This window comes from Salmo trutta, chromosome 16 (genome assembly GCF_901001165.1).
Source record: "Salmo trutta chromosome 16, fSalTru1.1, whole genome shotgun sequence".
NCBI lineage: Eukaryota > Metazoa > Chordata > Actinopteri > Salmoniformes > Salmonidae > Salmo > Salmo trutta.
Window position 1 is genome coordinate 40,282,129 of NC_042972.1, and position 17,382 is coordinate 40,299,510.

At 42.6% G+C, this 17,382-nt stretch overlaps 1 protein-coding gene across 2 annotated transcripts in view; it reads right to left on the minus strand.

Moving 5' to 3' along the window:
* LOC115150759 (protein FAM107B) overlaps positions 1-17,382 on the minus strand; it is a 48,980-nt gene that overhangs the window by 15,572 nt on the left and 16,026 nt on the right. Inside the window, exon 2 of one of the 2 annotated variants that reach the window (XM_029694389.1) lies at positions 3,342-3,405. In XM_029694389.1, the coding sequence (XP_029550249.1) occupies positions 3,342-3,405 (64 nt within the window). Of the gene's footprint in view, positions 1-1,858; positions 2,067-3,341; positions 3,406-17,382 lie in introns of those variants that run through there. The other variant, XM_029694391.1, reaches the window with a different exon arrangement.

A 17,382-nucleotide genomic window follows, 5' to 3' on the forward strand; every position in this document is an offset into this window, starting at 1 on the left:
GTTGTTTTCCCAGAATACACTGTGAATACAGATTGACGACACACCATGAAATTCAGACTGAGCCTCCATGAAGTCATTATCATTAAAAAAGGCAGGGGTCTAACCTCGTATCAGCAGCAGCCAAGGAAGACGCATGTTAGGCCTAACCAGACAGGCCATCAGAATCATACAGTTCGCTACTTAGAATTGTGACTGTAGAGTTGAATTAAACACATTTTTCACTCAGGGTCACTAGATTAATTAGTGATACGGACAGAACGGTACACACATTCTGCTTGAATAAGGGACCCAAGTACATGGTGTGTATGTTTAAGTAGAGTATGTTACTGTTGCCATGCTCATGCAGGGCAGTCGGTCACACACCCTCTGATAACATGCCCGGCAGGCAGCACAGTTTATTTGACTTGATCACACCTCAGCCATTATACCACAGAGGTGAACCCAGTGTTATTCTACTTAAATAAACAAGACATCCAGATACTGCAAGTGAAATCACAGAAAAATAGGTTGCGAAAGGTAGAAGTCTCATACAGTTTGAGCAATATATGACAACAGAGCAACCATTGATCAGTTTAAAGTGCACATGGGAGGCCCTGCACTGTCCAATTGACGGACAGTGGGCGTAAGGCTTTTCTGCACAGAGCACGTGTTAATGTCCCAAGACTCTCAAGGGTACAAAACATGAAAATTCTGCTTGGACATTATCTGAATTAATCTATCTGAAGTAAACATCATCCTCAAAGCCAACTCCTCATTTGGCCACCTTTCCTTCCAGTTCTCTGCTGACAATGACTGGAATGAAATGCAAACATCACTGAAGCTGGAGACTTATATCTCCCTCATTAACTTTAAGCATCAACTATCTGAGAAGCTTACCGATCATCATACCTGTACACAGCCCATCTGTAAATAGCCCTCCCAACTACCTTATCCCCATATTGTTATTTATTTTTTCTCTGTTGCACCCCAGTATCTGTACTTGCACATCATCATCTGCACATCTATCACACCAGTGTTAATGCTAAATTGTAATTATTTCGCCTCTATGGCCTATTTATTGCCTTACCTCCCTAATCTTCTACATTTGCACACACTGTACATAGATTTTTCTGTTATCGACTGTACGTTTGTTTATGTGAAACTCTGTGCTGTTGTTTTTGTCGCACTGGTTTGCTTTATCTTGGACAGGTCGCAGTTGTAAAGGAGAACTTGTTCTAAACTGGCCTACCTGTTTAAATAAAGTTGAAATATATATCTTTTTTTAAACACTTTATTCAAGGATTACGGATTACAAAATAATCAAATTAGGTGATTACAATTGCTATGCTGTCATCATCTTGCCATGTGAAGTCAGAGAGCTTTGTGACACCTTGGTGTGTCCAGCAAACTGTTAACATGTCAATCTGCGCTGCTGTGCCAATGCATCAGTCATAGATATAAGCTAGCTGTTCACAACTGATTTTCTGTGAAACTGATCTAATGCTTTTGTGTCACAACTTCGAGTATATTTCGCTCCATGTTTGTCTGTTCCAGGCACTGCCAATGAACCCTCTTAGATTTGTCTGAAACACGTTCTCCCCCATAAATAGAAACTGACAACAACATCTATATAGTATCTACAAAGTTCCCACCAGCTAACCTCAATAATACATCCCACTGTCCTTGCGAAACCATGTTGTATTATCAACATACTGTACAGATCTCACTACCTTCTCTGTACTTGCACAATTTCCCTTTCCCCTAAATAAACAATGTCTATAACATATAAAACACTGTCCTGCAAAATCTGGCTTCTGCTGATCAGCCCTGCTGTTCTGCCATAGTGACAGAGTGGAGTCTGGCTCTGCATGGGTCTTACCTGACTTGACCAGCACGTCCCTGGGCCTCCCAGACTGGCCAGGAGGGAACAGGCTGTGGCTGTGGGTGACTCTCTGTGCCATGCCTCTCTCTGTGTCTGTCTCTCTCTCTCTCTCTCTCTCTCTCTCTGTCCGGATCTCTCTGTGTGTCCTGTCTCTGAAACCTAAATGTCTCTGTGTAGAAGCCCGTCAGAGGCAGGGCTGCTGCAGCCCTCCTTTAAACTTCTGTGCCCAGGCTAGAGTAAACAGTCACATGACCCTGGGCATTCCACTGCCCCGCCCCTCCCTCTCCTTCCCTCCCCTCTGTGCTCTCTCCCTCTCCCTCTAATATTATTACTCTCTCTTTTGCCTCTCCCTACCCTCTAACATGCTGTTGGATACTCTCTCTCCCCCTCTCACGTTCTCTTTCTCATGCTCTCTCTTACACATTTTTTATCTTCTGTCTCTCTCTTTCTTTTCCTCTATCCTCTCATGTTCCCTTTCCCTCTCCCCTACTCTCTCTCTTTTAAATTATTTCTCACTATTTTCTCTCTCTCTTCCACTACCCCCTCTCTCTATTTCCCTATTTTCGCTCCCCCTCTCCCCCCACTGTCTCTCTCCATCTCCCCCCTCTCTCTGATGCTCAATGGTCTATAGCTGGTAGGATTAGCAGAGAGTTTTAGCTCTCTGGCCCAATGCTCATATTAACCATAAATCATCTGGGTGCTTTCATACTCAGCAGAGTGTAGTACAGTAGACAGGCTGGCTGTACTGCGAAAGAGCACACTGGGCTGTTCATCTCCACATGACTTTTTCAATGCCTCTGCTTTAAGGGGGATGTATAATGTATACAGCATTAGCTAGGCTACGTAGAGATGATGAGCTAGCCTGCCATCACCCATAGGGTTATATAATGTATATTTTTCTGTGATATTTTTCTCCTGACAAAAAGAGGGTTACTTACCACTATGGAAAAGATAACTGGGTGACAAGTTGTTCACTGACTTATTTGTTACAGTTATAAATATTGCTTTTCATTAAACATATCCTTAGTTTTTCAACAAAGTGAGACATGGGATTAGGATTTTTTTTTCAATCTCTTTATCACTCTGAAGAAAACTCTCCAAGACATGTTGACTTAATGTTGGACTCTTAAGTCTCTGTCGAGTACCACATAGTCCATTTTATTTCACAAAATTGACATAATCAGAGTTTATCATGTTAGCACAGGTCCTGAATTGTGAGACTCTTGTAAGACTCTTAAGGTTCTTGCTGGATGATTTGGACCTTTTAAAACACGTGTTCATGCATAACACAAACACTGTAACCAGACCAGTAAACAGTCAAATGTGCAAAGTGTGTGGAAGACAGGTGAGTGGAGGGCCAGGTCCATTACTCTTCTATGTACATGGAAAGGCTGATAACACAGGATGGTAACTCAGAGGTGCTTAGGCTTTACTTCCCAGACCTGTTATTGTTTCATGACACTTAGAAGGCCAGACGTACCTGTGCCATTCCGGTGCTTTCCGTTTTTCACACGCTGCTGCTGTTGGTTGATGTTGTACGCCTTCTGCAGAGAGAGGGGGGAGGGGGGGCAGAGATCAGTTCAGACAATACATCAGACCCTGATAATTTGATCATATCCGCCCACCATGCTTGTGACGTCATTAGTGTCTCTCCTCATTGATTTGAAATGGACATTACCGGTCTGGGGTCTATAAACAGTTGAAGGCCACTGGCACAGTGACAACAGAACTGAAACACTCCTCCATTGGTGTCCTGTCCCTCTCTCCCCTCCATTCCTCTTCCATCCCTCTCATTTCTACTCCTCTTACTCATTTTACTCCTATCCATTCCTGTCTTCATCTTCCTCCTTCATCCTCCTCACCTTTATCCCTGTTCTTCCCCATACCTCTACTCCATCCTGTAACTGCTTCATCCTTCTCCTCCCCACATCCCCTCCTATTGCTCCTTCTCCCTCCCTCCCTCCCTCCCTCCCTCCCTCCCTCCCTCCCTCCCTCCCTCCCTCTGGCAGGGCTCCAGAGGCCTGGTTGTTCATAATGAAGCATTGAAGCACAGCCTCTTCACAGGGGTGAGCTGAGCTCCGTTCAAAGGGCCTTTTGGACGCCCTGTCGGCTGTGTGAAAGGTTATTGTGTTGCCGTCTACGGTTGCTAGGTGAGGCCTTCTCAGGCTTGGTGTGGGGACAAGGCCCTTACTGTCTTGAGTCCCCCCCACCAACCCACAACCTGGCATTACTGGGGTGGGGGCATTTCTGTTAATCCACTGGTGGGGTATGAGGTGAGTTCTGTGTCTTGCATGGAAATGGAGAGTTGGGGGGATGGAGGTTTTGAGGTTTCTCCTAAATATGCCTTTATCACTGTATTGGGACAGGGTGTTCCTCATGTACTCCCAACTCTAAAATGTTCTGTGAATATGAAAAATGATAAATAATACATGTTCTCACATGGAAAATACATAATATCTGTTGATTGTATCATGTACTATGATACACCTTTTTTGTGACGTGATCAAAATAGAGGCTTCAGTCATGATAATGTCTAAAGACATTTATTTTTTTCATGGTAAATGGAATACATTTTTGTAAAATTGAATAGTTATAATAGAAAATAATAACTTTTTTTGCAGTACATTGCTCTTTATATGAATGCTTTCTCTCATTGCTTTGAATTACAACAGAGTTGCTCTAAGCAGTATTACAATTACCAGAGGGCTCTCTAAGAAGGTATAAGAAGAAAAGCCTTTGCCAATAACAATAGAGTCAAGTTTTAAATGAGCTTAGCATGGAATAAAATCCCTCTATAGTTACAGCCACACACTGCATAAGCCCCTCTCTCATTGATGAGTCAACTCATACTATCTGAATAATGAACAGTAAGCTCTGTATTGATCTCCAGTGCTTATGAGTGTCCATAACTTTATCCTCTTAATTTTCTTGCCCCAGGAGTGTATCGAGGTTCATGCCTTGCCTCTATAAGTGGACAATCAAATCCAAGCAGGCTCAACCTGTCCTATAACAGGTCTCAGGTCTCAGTACTAGGGTTGCAAAATTCTGGTACCTTTCCCAAAATTACCAAGTTTTACAGAAATCCCAGTTACAGTAGAGGATTCCTGGGCCAAATCCCTTCTGTAAGCACTGGACCTAGCCCCTACTTAAAAAAACAAAAAAAACACTTTGTTTAACCAGGTAGGACAGTTCTCATTAACAACTGCGACCTGGCCAAGACAAAGCAAAGCAGTGCGACAAAAAACAACAACACTGAGTTACACATGGGACAAACAAAAGTACAGTCAATAACACAATAGAAAAATCTATATACAGTGTGTGCAAATGGCGGAAGGAGGTAAGGCAATAAATAGGCCAGAGTAGCGAAGTAATTACAAATGAGCAAATTAACACTGGAGTGATAGATGTGCAGATGATGATGTGCAAGTAGAAATACTGGTGTGCAAAAGAGCAAAAAAGTAAATAAAACAATATGGGGATGAGGTAGGTAGTTGGATGGGCTATTTACAGATGGGCTGTGTACAGCTGCAGCGATCGGTAAGCTGCTCAGATAGTTTATGCTAAAAGTTAGTGAGGGAGATATAAGTCTCCAAATTCAGCGATTTTTGCAATTCGTTTCAATCATCGGCAGCAGAGAACTGGAAGGAAAGGCGGCCAAACGAGGTGTTGGCTTCGGGGATGACCAGTGAGATAAACCTCCTGGAGCGCGTGCTACGGGTGGGTGTTGTTATGGTGACCAGTGAGCTGAGATATGGCGGAGCTTTACCTAGCAAAGACTTATAGATGACCTGAAGCCGGTGGGTCTGGCGACGAATATGTAGCGAGGGCCAGCCGACGAGAGCATACAGGTCGCAGTGGTGGGTGGTATATGGGGCTTTGGTGACAAAATGAATGGCACTGTGATAGACTACATCTAGTTTGCTGAGTAGAGTGTTGGAGGCTATTTTGTAAATGACATCGCCGAAGTTGAGGATCGGTAGGATAGTCAGTTTTACGAAAGTATGTTTGGCAGTGTGAGTGAAGGAGGCTTTGTTGCGAAATAGGAAGCCGATTCTAGATTTAATTTTAGATTGGAGATGCTTAATATGAGTCTGGAAGGAGAGTTTACAGTCTAGCCAGACACCTAGGTATTAGTAGTTGTCCACGTATTCTAAGCCAGAACCGTCCAGAGAAGTGATGCTAGTCGGGCGGGTGGGTGTGGGCAGCGATTGGTTGAAAAGCATCCATTTAGTTTTACTAGCGTTTAAGAGCAGTTGGAGGCCACGGAAGGAGTGTTGTATGGCATTGAAGCTTGTTTGGAGGTTTGTTAACACAGTGTCCAAAGAAGGGCCAGATGTATACAGAATGGTATCGTCTGCATAGAGGTGGATCAAGGAATCACCCGCAGCAAGAGCGACATCGTTGATATATACAGAGAAAAGAGTCGGCTCGAGAATTGAACACTGTGGTACCCGCATAGAGACTGCCAGAGGTCCGGACAACAGGCCCTCCGATTTGACACACTGAACTCTATCTGAGAAGTAGTTGGTGAACCAGGCGAGGCAGTCATTTGAGAAACCAAGGCTGTTGAGTCTGCCGATAAGAATACGGTGATTGACAGAGTCCAAAGCCTTGGCCAGGTCGATGAAGATTGTTGCACAGTTTTTTTATCGATGGCGGTTATGATATTGTTTAGTACCTTGAGCGTGGCTGAGGAGCACCTGTGACCAGTTCGGAAACTGGATTGCACAGGGGAGAAGGTACGGTGGGATTCGAAATGGTCAGTGATTTGTTTGTTAACTTGGCTTTTGAAGACTTTAGAAAGGCAGGGCAGGATTGATATAGGTCTGTAACAGTTTGGGTCTAGAGTGTCACACCCTTTGAAGAGGGGGATGACCGCGGCAGCTTTCCAGTCTTTAGGAATATCCGACGATACGAAAGAGAGGTTGAACAGACTAGTAATAGGGGTTGCAAAAATGGCGGCGGATAATTTTAGAAAGAGAGGGTCCAGATTGTCAAGCCCAGCTGATTTGTATGGGTCCAGGTTTTGCAGCTCTGCTATCTGGATTTGGGTGAAGGAGAAGCTGGGGAGGCTTGGGCAAGTAGCTGCGGGGGGTACCGAGCTGTTGCCCGGGTTGGGGTAGCCAGGAGAAAAGCATGGCCAGCCATAGAGAAATGCTTATTGAAATTCTCAATTATTGTGGATTTATCGGTATTGACAGTGTTTCCTAGCCTCAGTGCAGTGGGCAGCTGGGAGGAGGTGCTGTTATTCTCTGTGGACTTTACAGTGTCCCAAAACTTTTTGGAGTTAGAGCTACAGGATGCAAATTTCTGTTTGAAAAAACTAGCCTTTGCTTTCCTAACTGACTGTGTGTATTGGTTCCTGACTTCCCTGAAAAGTTGCATAACGCGGGGACTATTCGATGCTAGTGCAGTATGCCACAGGATGTTTTTGTGCTGGTCGAGGGCAGTCAGGTCTGGAGTGAACCAAGAGCTATATCTGTTCTTAGTTCTACATTTTTTTTGCAAGGGGCATGCTTACTTAACCTGTTATGGCTAGGGGGCAGTATTTTCACGGCTGGATAAAAAACGTACCCGATTTAATCTGATTATTAGTCCTGCCCAGAAACTGGAATATGCATATAATTATTAGCTTTGGAGAGAAAACACTCCAAAGTTTCTGAAACTGTTTGAATGGTGTCTGTGAGTATAACAGAACTCCTATGGCAGGCAAAAACCTGAGATGCTTCTGTTCAGGAAGTACCCTGTCTGAACATTTCTTGCCCTTCTTTATTATCTCTATCGTTTACAAAGGATCTCTGCTCTTACGTGACACTTCGCACGTCTCCAATGAGGTCTCATAGCCCGGGAAAAACAGGAATGACGTAATTCAAAGCCCTGGCTGAAACAAAGGAGAGCAAAAGCTAAGTGGTCACTCAATGGACTAAGCCTTAGGCGCGTGACACGCCCCGCCCCCGGCTTTCGGTTTTTTCCTCAGTTTACAGACAGGCAGATTCCCGGTCGGAATATTATCGCTTCTCTACGAGATAAATTGCATAAATATTGGTTTTAAACAGCGGTTGACATGCTTCGAAGTACGGTAATGGAATATTTAGAAATTTTTTGTCATATTTTGCGTCATGCTCGTGGCCGAGATTTAGCGTTGGGATAGTGTCTAGAACGCACGAACAAAACGTCGCTGTTTGGATATAACGATGGATTATTTGGGACCAAACCTACATTTGTTATTGAAGTAGAAGTCCTGGCAGTGTATTCTGATGAAGAACAAGCAAGGTAAGAACATTTTTCTTATAGGAAATGTGATTTTGGTGAAGGCTAAACTTGCAGGGTGTCTAAATAGCTAGCCCTGTAACGCCGGGCTATGTACTTAGATTATTGCAAAATGTGCTTCATCCGAAAAGCTATTTTAAAATCGGACATATCGAGTGCATAGAGGAGTTCTGTATCTATAATTCTTAAAATAATTGTTATGCTTTTTGTGAACGTTTATCGTGAGTAATTTAGTAAAATCACCGGAAGTGTTCGGTGGGAATGCTAGTTCTGAACGTCACATGCTAATGTAAAAAGCTGGTTTTTGATATAAATATGAACTTGATTGAACAGACATGCATGTATTGTATAACACAATGTCCTAGGTGTGTCATCTGATGAAGATCATCAAAGGTTAGTGCTGCATTTAGCTATGGTTTGGGTTTATGTGACATGATATGCTAGCTTGAAAAATGGCTGTGTGATTATTTCTGGCTGGGTACTCTGCTGACATAATCTAATGTTTTGCTTTCGCTGTAAAGCCTTTTTGAAATCGGACAGTTTGGTTAGATAAAGGAGAGTCTTGTCTTTAAATAGCTGTAAAATAGTCATATGTTTGAAAAGTGTAAGTTTTCGGATTTAGAGGAGTTTGAATTTCGCGCCCCGCCCATCATTGGATATTGGAGCAGACGTTCCGCTAGCGGAACGTGTAGATGTAAGAGGTTTTAAGATGGTGAGGAAATTACTTTTAAAGAACAACCAGGCATCCTCTACTGACGGGATGAGGTCAATATCCTTCCAGGATACCCGGGCCAGGTCGATTAGAAAGGCCTGCTCGCAGAAGTGTTTTAGGGAGCGTTTGACAGGGATGAGGGGTGGTCGTTTGACAGCGGACCCATAACGGATGCAGGCAATGAGGCAGTGATCGCTGAGATCCTGAATGAAAATAGGAGAGGTGTATTTGGAGGGCAAGTTGGTCAGGATAATATCTATGAGGGTGCCCATGTTTACGGATTTGGGGTTGTACCTGGTGGGTTCCTTGATAATTTTTGTGAGATTGAGGGCATCTAGCTTAGATTGTAGGATGGTGACCTCTTATGGATGTTAACCTCTTATGGCTAGGGTGCAGTATTTTCACGGCCGGATAAAAAACGTATCCGATTTAATCTGATTATTACTCCTGCCCAGAAACTAGAATATGCATATAATTATTAGCTTTGGATAGAAAACACTCTAAAGTTTCTAAAACTGTTTGAATGGTGTCTGTGAGTATAACAGAACTCATTTGGCAGGCCAAAACCTGAGAAGATTCCAAACAGGAAGCACTCTCTCTGACCATTTCATGGCCTTATTGATCATCTCTAACAAAAACAGGGGATCTCTGGCATGACGTGACACTTCCTACGGCTCCCATAGGCTCTCAGAACCCGGGAAAAAGCTGAATGACGTAATTCCAGGCCCTGGCTGAAAAGCATTAGCGCATTTGCTAAGTGGTCTATCAGCGGACAATGGGACTCAGGCTCGTGCACGAGACGACCCCATGTTTTTATTCTTTCGTCTTTGAACGGATACAACGACTCCCGGTTGGAATATTATCGGTTTTTTATGGGAAAAATAGCATAAAAATTGATTTTAAACAGCGGTTGACATGCTTCGAAGTACGGTAATGGAATATTTAGAATTTTTTTGTCACGAAATGCGTTGTGCTCGTAACCCTTCTTTACCATTCGGATAGTGTCTTGAACGCACGAACAAAACGCCGCTATTTGGATATAACTATGGATTATTTTGAACCAAACCAACATTTGTTATTGAAGTAGAAGTCCTGGGAGTGCATTCTGACGAAGACAGCAAAGGTAATAACATTTTTCTTACAGTAAATCTGACTTTGATGAGTGCTAAACTTGGTGGGTGTCTAAATAGTGTCGTGACGTTGTATTAGTTAATGTGACGACTGCTGCTCATCGAATGATTAACGGTTTATAATTGCGTGATTAAATGAATTAAGCAATGAATCAAGCAATTATTAACTCATTAACCTGGGGCACCATGGGAACATTGTTTTGATTGAGTTTCTATTTCCCAAATTAACTCAAAGGATATCAGAATATCGATTACAACAGTCGCTAAATTAATCAATTTCCTCTACAGTCTCATAATCTGAACGTCGTACAATCCGGGAATCTGCACGGACCCGGTGTTTACCACTGAATTTACCACACCAATCTTAGTTGATTATTTATTTACTAGCAAGCTAAAATGATGATAAAAATACACATACACAAAACACAGTCTAGCTATTGATTAGGACTTAGTATAACGGGCCAACACACTATGGCGCTTGTTACCCAAAATGGGGATTTTAAAGAGAGAGAAATAAAGGCAGTACACGAGAGAAATATACATTTGGGTTCATTTGTCAGCCATGCTTATTTAACTAGCCTTGCCCCGAACTGCCGCTCTTATGGGTCAGAATATAACGATGTAATTACGTGTTGGAGGTCTCAGGTGGGAAGCTCCGCGTGGGTCGTTTAGGCTTCTAAATGACGCACTTCCCCGACGCAACTCTCTGGTTGTCCTCACGATGTCAGTGTCCTTCTTGGCTAAATGGTCTGATCCCTCGCCCTTGATCTGAAAGGGGTCTTCTGAGGACAGACAGCTCTGTAGCTCAGAGCTCACAGCTTCGGCCCGAACGGGGTCGATACCACGATTCAATGGAGAGTGGAGGCTGGGTGGTTCGGCTTGAATTCACCCGCTTAGACACAGCTACTCGTCCGTAGCTCGTGTAGAAAAATATTTCTTTGTCTTCAACCTTGTGTTTCGTTTTGGGGTTTGTCGACTTTGTTAGACCTTAGCTGCAGCTTGGGGTCAATAGTCTCCTAATTAATTCTTCACTCTCCTGTCTTATACCCTCGGGTCAGAAGTGGGTGTAACAGCCTTTAGGGCAATTCTCTGGGCGGACCAAGTAAAGGGGGCAAGGCTTAGATTTGGCTAAAAATCCGATTTTAGACACTAACTTCACATTTCATCTTTACCAAAACATTCTGTTTGATTTGGATATTTTCCAAACAGCGTACAATGTATGAACATCAGGCATATACTGGGAAAACTCTTAAAGGTACAATGTTTTCATAATAACGTCATCTCTTAACCTTTAAAAACAAATACAAAAGTTACATACATTTTAATATTCCACTTTTCGTCATAACCACCATTGTGGCTGACGGAAACCATTGTTCCAAAGTCCCTTTATTGCATGTTTAATGTTCTGAGGCCAGTTCTCCATTGTTAGGACAAAGGAATTTCTCTGTGGCCTAAGTTTATTATGGGCATGAGGTGTCATAAACCCCCACATCTTCAGACCCCTAGATCTCTCCTCCTCTGTTGGGGGTTTGGGAGATAATCTGTAGGGTGGTGGTCTCCTGTACCCTGACCTGATCAGGACAGTCATGACAATAGGCTAGCCCGTGATGGCTGGGCTATCTAGTCAGAATATTGCAAAATGTGCTTTCACCGAAAAGCTATTTTAAAATCGGACATGGCGATTGCATAAAGAAGTTCTGTTTCTATAATTCTTAAAATAATTGTTATGTTTTTTGTGAACGTTTGTCGTGAGTAATTTAGTAAATTCACTGGAAGTTTTCCGTGGGTATGCTAGTTCTGAACGTCACATGCTAATGTAAAAAAGCTGTTTTTTGATATAAAGATGAACTTGATTGAACAAAACATGCATGCATTGTATAACATAATGTCCTAGGGTTGTCATCTGATGAAGATCATCAAAGGTTAGTGCTGCATTTAGCTGTGGTTTTGTTTTTTGTGACATTATATGCTAGCTTGAAAAATGGGTGTCTGATTATTTCTGGCTGGGTACTCTGCTGACATAATCTAATGTTTTGCTTTCGCTGTAAAGCCTTTTTGAAATTGGACAGTGTGGTTAGATAAAGGAGAGTCTTGTCTTTAAAATGGTGTAAAATAGTCATATGTTTGAAAAATTGAAGTTTTCGGATTTTAGAGGAGTTTGTATTTCGCGCCACGCCCATCATTGGATATTGGAGCAGGTGTTCCGCTAGCGGAACGTCTAGATGTAAGTTAAGCATATCCCGGTTTAGGTCACCTAACAGAATGAACTCTGAAGATAGATGGGGGGAAATTAATTCACATATGGTGTCCAGGGCACAGCTGGGAGCTGAGGAGGGTCTATAACAGGCGGCAATATTGAGAGACTTATTTCTGGAGAGATTCATTTTTTAAATTAGAAGCTAAAACTGATTGGGCATAGCCCTGGAAAGTATGACAGAACTTTGCAGGCTATCTCTGCAGTAGATTGCAACTCATCCCCCTTTGGCAGTTATATCTTGATGGAAAATGTTGTAGTTGGTGATGGAAATCTCAGAATTTTTGGTGGCCTTCCTAAGCCAGGATTCAGACACGGAAAGGACATCAGGGTTGGCGGAGTGTGCTAAAGCAGTGAGTAAAACAAACTTAGGGAGGAGGCTTCTGATGTTAACATGCATGAAACTAAGGCTTTTACGGTTACAGAAGTCAACAAAAGAGAGCACCTGGGGGCACACAGGGCCTGGGTTAACCTCTACATCACCCGAGGAACAGAGGAGAAGTAGGATGAGGGTACGGCTAAAGGCTATCAAAACTAGTTGTCTAGTGTGTTGGGGACAGAGAATAGAAGGAGAAGATTTCCGGGCGTGGTAGGATAGATTCAGGGCATAATGTACCGACAAGGGTATGGTAGGGTGCGGGTACAGTGGAGGTAAACCCAGGCATTGAGTGACGATAAGAGAGGTTTCATCTCTGGAGGCACTAGTTATACGAGGTGAGGTCACCGCATGTGTGGGAGGTGGGAAAAAAGAGCTATCTGAGGCATTTTGAGTGGGACTAGGGGCTCCGCAGTAAAATAAAACAATGATAACTACCCTAAACAACAGTATACAAGGCATATTGACATTAGAGAGAGCCATAAAGCAAGGCATAAAGCAATCACAAGTGTTGATTGGGAGAGCTAGCTAAGACAACAACGGGTAAGACAGCAACAACTAATCAGCTTAAGACAACAACAACAGGTAAAATGTCGATGAATGGACAGAGAGGGTCAGTTAACTACACACAGGGCCTGAGTTTGAGGCTGGGGCCAACAGATAAACAAAATAAACAAAATGGAGTACCGTGATTAATGAACAGTCCAGCAGGCATCAGCTATGTAGCCAAGTAATCATAGGGTCCAGTGAACAGCAATAGATAGCGGGAAACACGGCGTTCATAAAGCATCCTACTGTATGCCTACAGGCTTGCTGACCTGGGTTTAGAATGTTATGTTGTGTTTTGCCCTGGCCCAGTGTCTCCTTACCACCAGTGGTCATTTGACCTTTGCATTCAGAGTCCTGTTTGATTTTCCTCAGGTTTTATTAAGCATCCTGAGAAAGTGCCTCTATGCCTCTAACCCAATAACAAGGTTTGAGACAAAGAGGTTGGACTTTTTTTGTCAAATCAATTTGGACCCTGGTCCGGTGATCTGGTGCTCTGGTTTCACACCTCAGGGTGCTCAGGTTACCCAGACGACACAGGCTGTTAGCAGGGGCTCCGGACGGGAGAGCAGGGTTGCTAGGAAGTACACTACCATGGCACCTTCTAACCACTAATTCTAACTTTAACCCTAACCTTACCACTAACCTTGATATTGCCTGGTTGATATCGCCAGGAGCAGGACTGGTTACCTGCTCAGGAACATTAGAGATCAGTGTTATGCATTCAGTTACACACACACATGCACACACACACAGTCTTGTATAACTAACCTGTGGGGACACACAATTCAGTCCCATTCGAAATCCTATTTTCCCTAACCCTAACCCTAACCTTAACCCTAACCTTAACCTTAACCCTAACCCTAACCTTAACCCGAAAATCTAAACCTAACCCTAGCTCCTAACCCTAACCCTAAAACTAACCCTAGCGCCTAACCCTTAACCTAATTTTAACCCTAACACTAAATCTAACCTTAACCATAAACCCCCTAGAAATAGCATTTGACCTTGTTGGGACAAAGGAAATGTCCCCAGTTGGTGAAATGTTTGTTTGTTGTGTTTTTGTTAAACACGTCCACACCCACAATGTGAGTATATCATGATAATAACACAACGTTATAATTATGTTTGCATTATACCCTTTGAATAGTATTACTACATATTTCAATATTGAAAGGACGCAGTGTCATCATTGGCCATTTAAAACATGTATATAAATATATATATCTTACACAATCAAGTCTTGTGGCTGACACATTGCCTCAGTACAGTACCCTACATGATCCTGGAGTCCCTTAACACACTGCTTTCTAGATAAGATGAAAGAGCAGTAAAAACAGAGAGATTGTCAGAGGTATTCAGGACTAGTTCATTGGAAGAGACAGAGGGAACTACCCAAGAGATTGTGCATATTTAAAACCTGTAATGTTGATTTAGAACCTGACACATGTAGTAGGACAGCCACATGCTGGTGACAGGCCCTTCAGCATTGCCCCTTGATATTGGGCAGCGACACAGTCAGTGTTGCTGTTAACTCACTGTCGTCTCCCTTGAGGACTTGGAAAAGCTGAGCTAGTTCCTTGCTAAGTCAGGATCCTGACTAGACAGTTGTTTTTGTTTACTGAAAGTAAACAAATATGAGAACCACTCCATGAACCTGATCCTAGATCAGTGCTCAGGGGCAGTGTACACCTCAGGACAGTACATTAGTGTTACTCTCACCGCCCCCTATTTGGGATCCCAGTAAGGCGATTCTACACCACAAGTCATCAAAGGAAGGAAAACTAATGTACTCAGGCAGAACAACATTTTAACAGACAATTTTAAACTGCAAAGTGTTCACTTTCCTGCGTCAGGCTGTAACATACACCCACATTAACGCACACATGTATGTGTGCACACACATAGCCACAACAACAGCAACAACATCAATAACAACAACAACACTACACAACATGCAATGGTCATACAAATTCAGATTTATGCATTATCAGATTGAACTCTGTTGAGACTACTGATTCTGCCCCCTAGTGGAGAAACACATCTACTGTACACAGAGTGTACAAAACATTAAGAACACCTCTTTCCATGACAGACTGACCAGGTGAATCCAGGTGAAAGATATGATTCCTTATGAGACAATTGAGACATGGATTGTGTATATGTGCCTTTCAGAGGGTGAATGGGTAAGACAAAAGATTTAAGTTCCTTTGAACGGGGTTTGGTTGTAGGTGCCAGGCACACCGGTTTGTGTCAAGAACTGCAATGCTGCTGGGTTTTTCATTCTCAACATTTTCCTGTGTGTATCAAGAATGGTCCGCCACCCAGAAGTCATCCAGCCAATTTGATACAACTGTGGGAAGCATTGGAGTCAACAGGGGCCAGCATCCCTGTGGAATGCTTTCAACACCTTATAGAGTCCATTCCCCGACAAACTTAGGCTGTTCTGAGGGCTAGCTCAATAGTAGGAAGGTGTTCTTAATGTTTTGTACATTCAGTGTATATCTGCCACAACTGATTGTGATAGCAGCACCTTCAGAGCTTGTCCAAGTGAGGCCCTCTTCTATCACTACAGCTACAGTACCATTTCAGGTCCATGTTGCAGCTTTGGTGAATAAACCGATATCTGAAGGATTTTAACTGTTGGATGGTATAGTATTTTCAGTATAACTGCCAGGTCGCAGTTGTAAATGAGAACTTGTTCTCAACTGGCCTACCAGGTTAAATAAAGGTGAAATAAAATACAAATAAAATAATGTCCTATATGGTGGAGCCAGAAGAGCTTGTAATGAGGACAGGACCATGCAGGTAAACACAAACACCATCTGGTCATATGGATCTGCAGCTGGGCGACTGTAGGTCACATGCCTACAGGGACAGATGTCAGACAGCATGTCACACAAGGACGGATGACACAGGGCAGGTTGTAGTTTCATCATAGGCTGCACTGACACCAGCGTCAGCCTGGCATAGCCTGGGATCAAAATGTGTGCACACAGGTGAGAGACCAGGCCTGGCTTGTATGATGTTGTGTCTGGGTTTGCTGCTTTGCCAGCTTGTTATTGATTGCCTGTCCAGCAGGGTTGGGCTCAAGTGGATTTAGAATTGGAATTTGTGAGTACTCCACATGTTTTGATATCTTATCATTATTGCCATGATACAGACATGATTGTGTAAACTTCTCTCTCTGCTGCTGTTGGTGCATTTTTCAAATTCTAGAATGACTGAAGTGTTCTCAAGGACAAACCGTCATTGTAACGTTTACATGTGAAATATTTTTTAATCAGCAGGACTATCATAGTTACAGTACTGTTTCCATAACATATTGTAGAGTACCATTTAGTTTATTACAAAACATGGATGATGTCAATTTTCTTGATAACAATAATAGTCATGATAGTTTATTGAAGAAGTATGTAATCATAGGAGCTTTGGTTACATTAACCTATAGGAGCTTTAAAATATGTAATAGAAAGACACAGCTACAGCACATTCCGTCCAGCCCAGTTCTTCTCAGATATGGGAATAAAGCTACATTAAGGTTCTCTCTGTTTTCTCTCCTTGTGATAAGTGTTATTAATGTTATCTCTCCTGCTTGGAGTGTATCTTTTTTGTCTAAATACAGCATCACACTGGCTTCATGGTTGAGGGAGTGACTGGCGATTGGAGGATTGGATGCCCCTGGGATTGTTACAGCTCAAAATGTATCAAAGGCATCAGGCTAAATGTCATGGCCCAGAGAGCAATGGTCAATCCTTCCTTTTAAACATTCAGTGAACCTTAACAATAACAACAGATACAGACATCCACATCGCTCTTCATTCACTTTTGGCAAGTGTATACTAATGTATAATTTTATTTTCCACATTGCCTTATATAGAAATTCACATGACACAAACTGCTGTTTTGGGCATATTTAAACCCATTATCCACAGACGTCTCTGTACTCACTGAGACTGATCCTGAATTCCTCCTGTTTAATGAAGTCTTACGGATACTGCCAGGGCAAGCTGTGTCTGCAACGAGGTCTCAGGACAATTTGTATTAATCTGTATGTAAATATTTGGCAATCCATTTAGTATGATATGTTCAATTACATTAGGATATATAATGAATGGATACAATATCAATATCATACAAATCAGAGGACGTATAGGATCGACATCTTACCCGGTCGTACAATAGCATACGAATTGGATGAAGTAACTTATCATTCCTCTTGGAGGACGTATA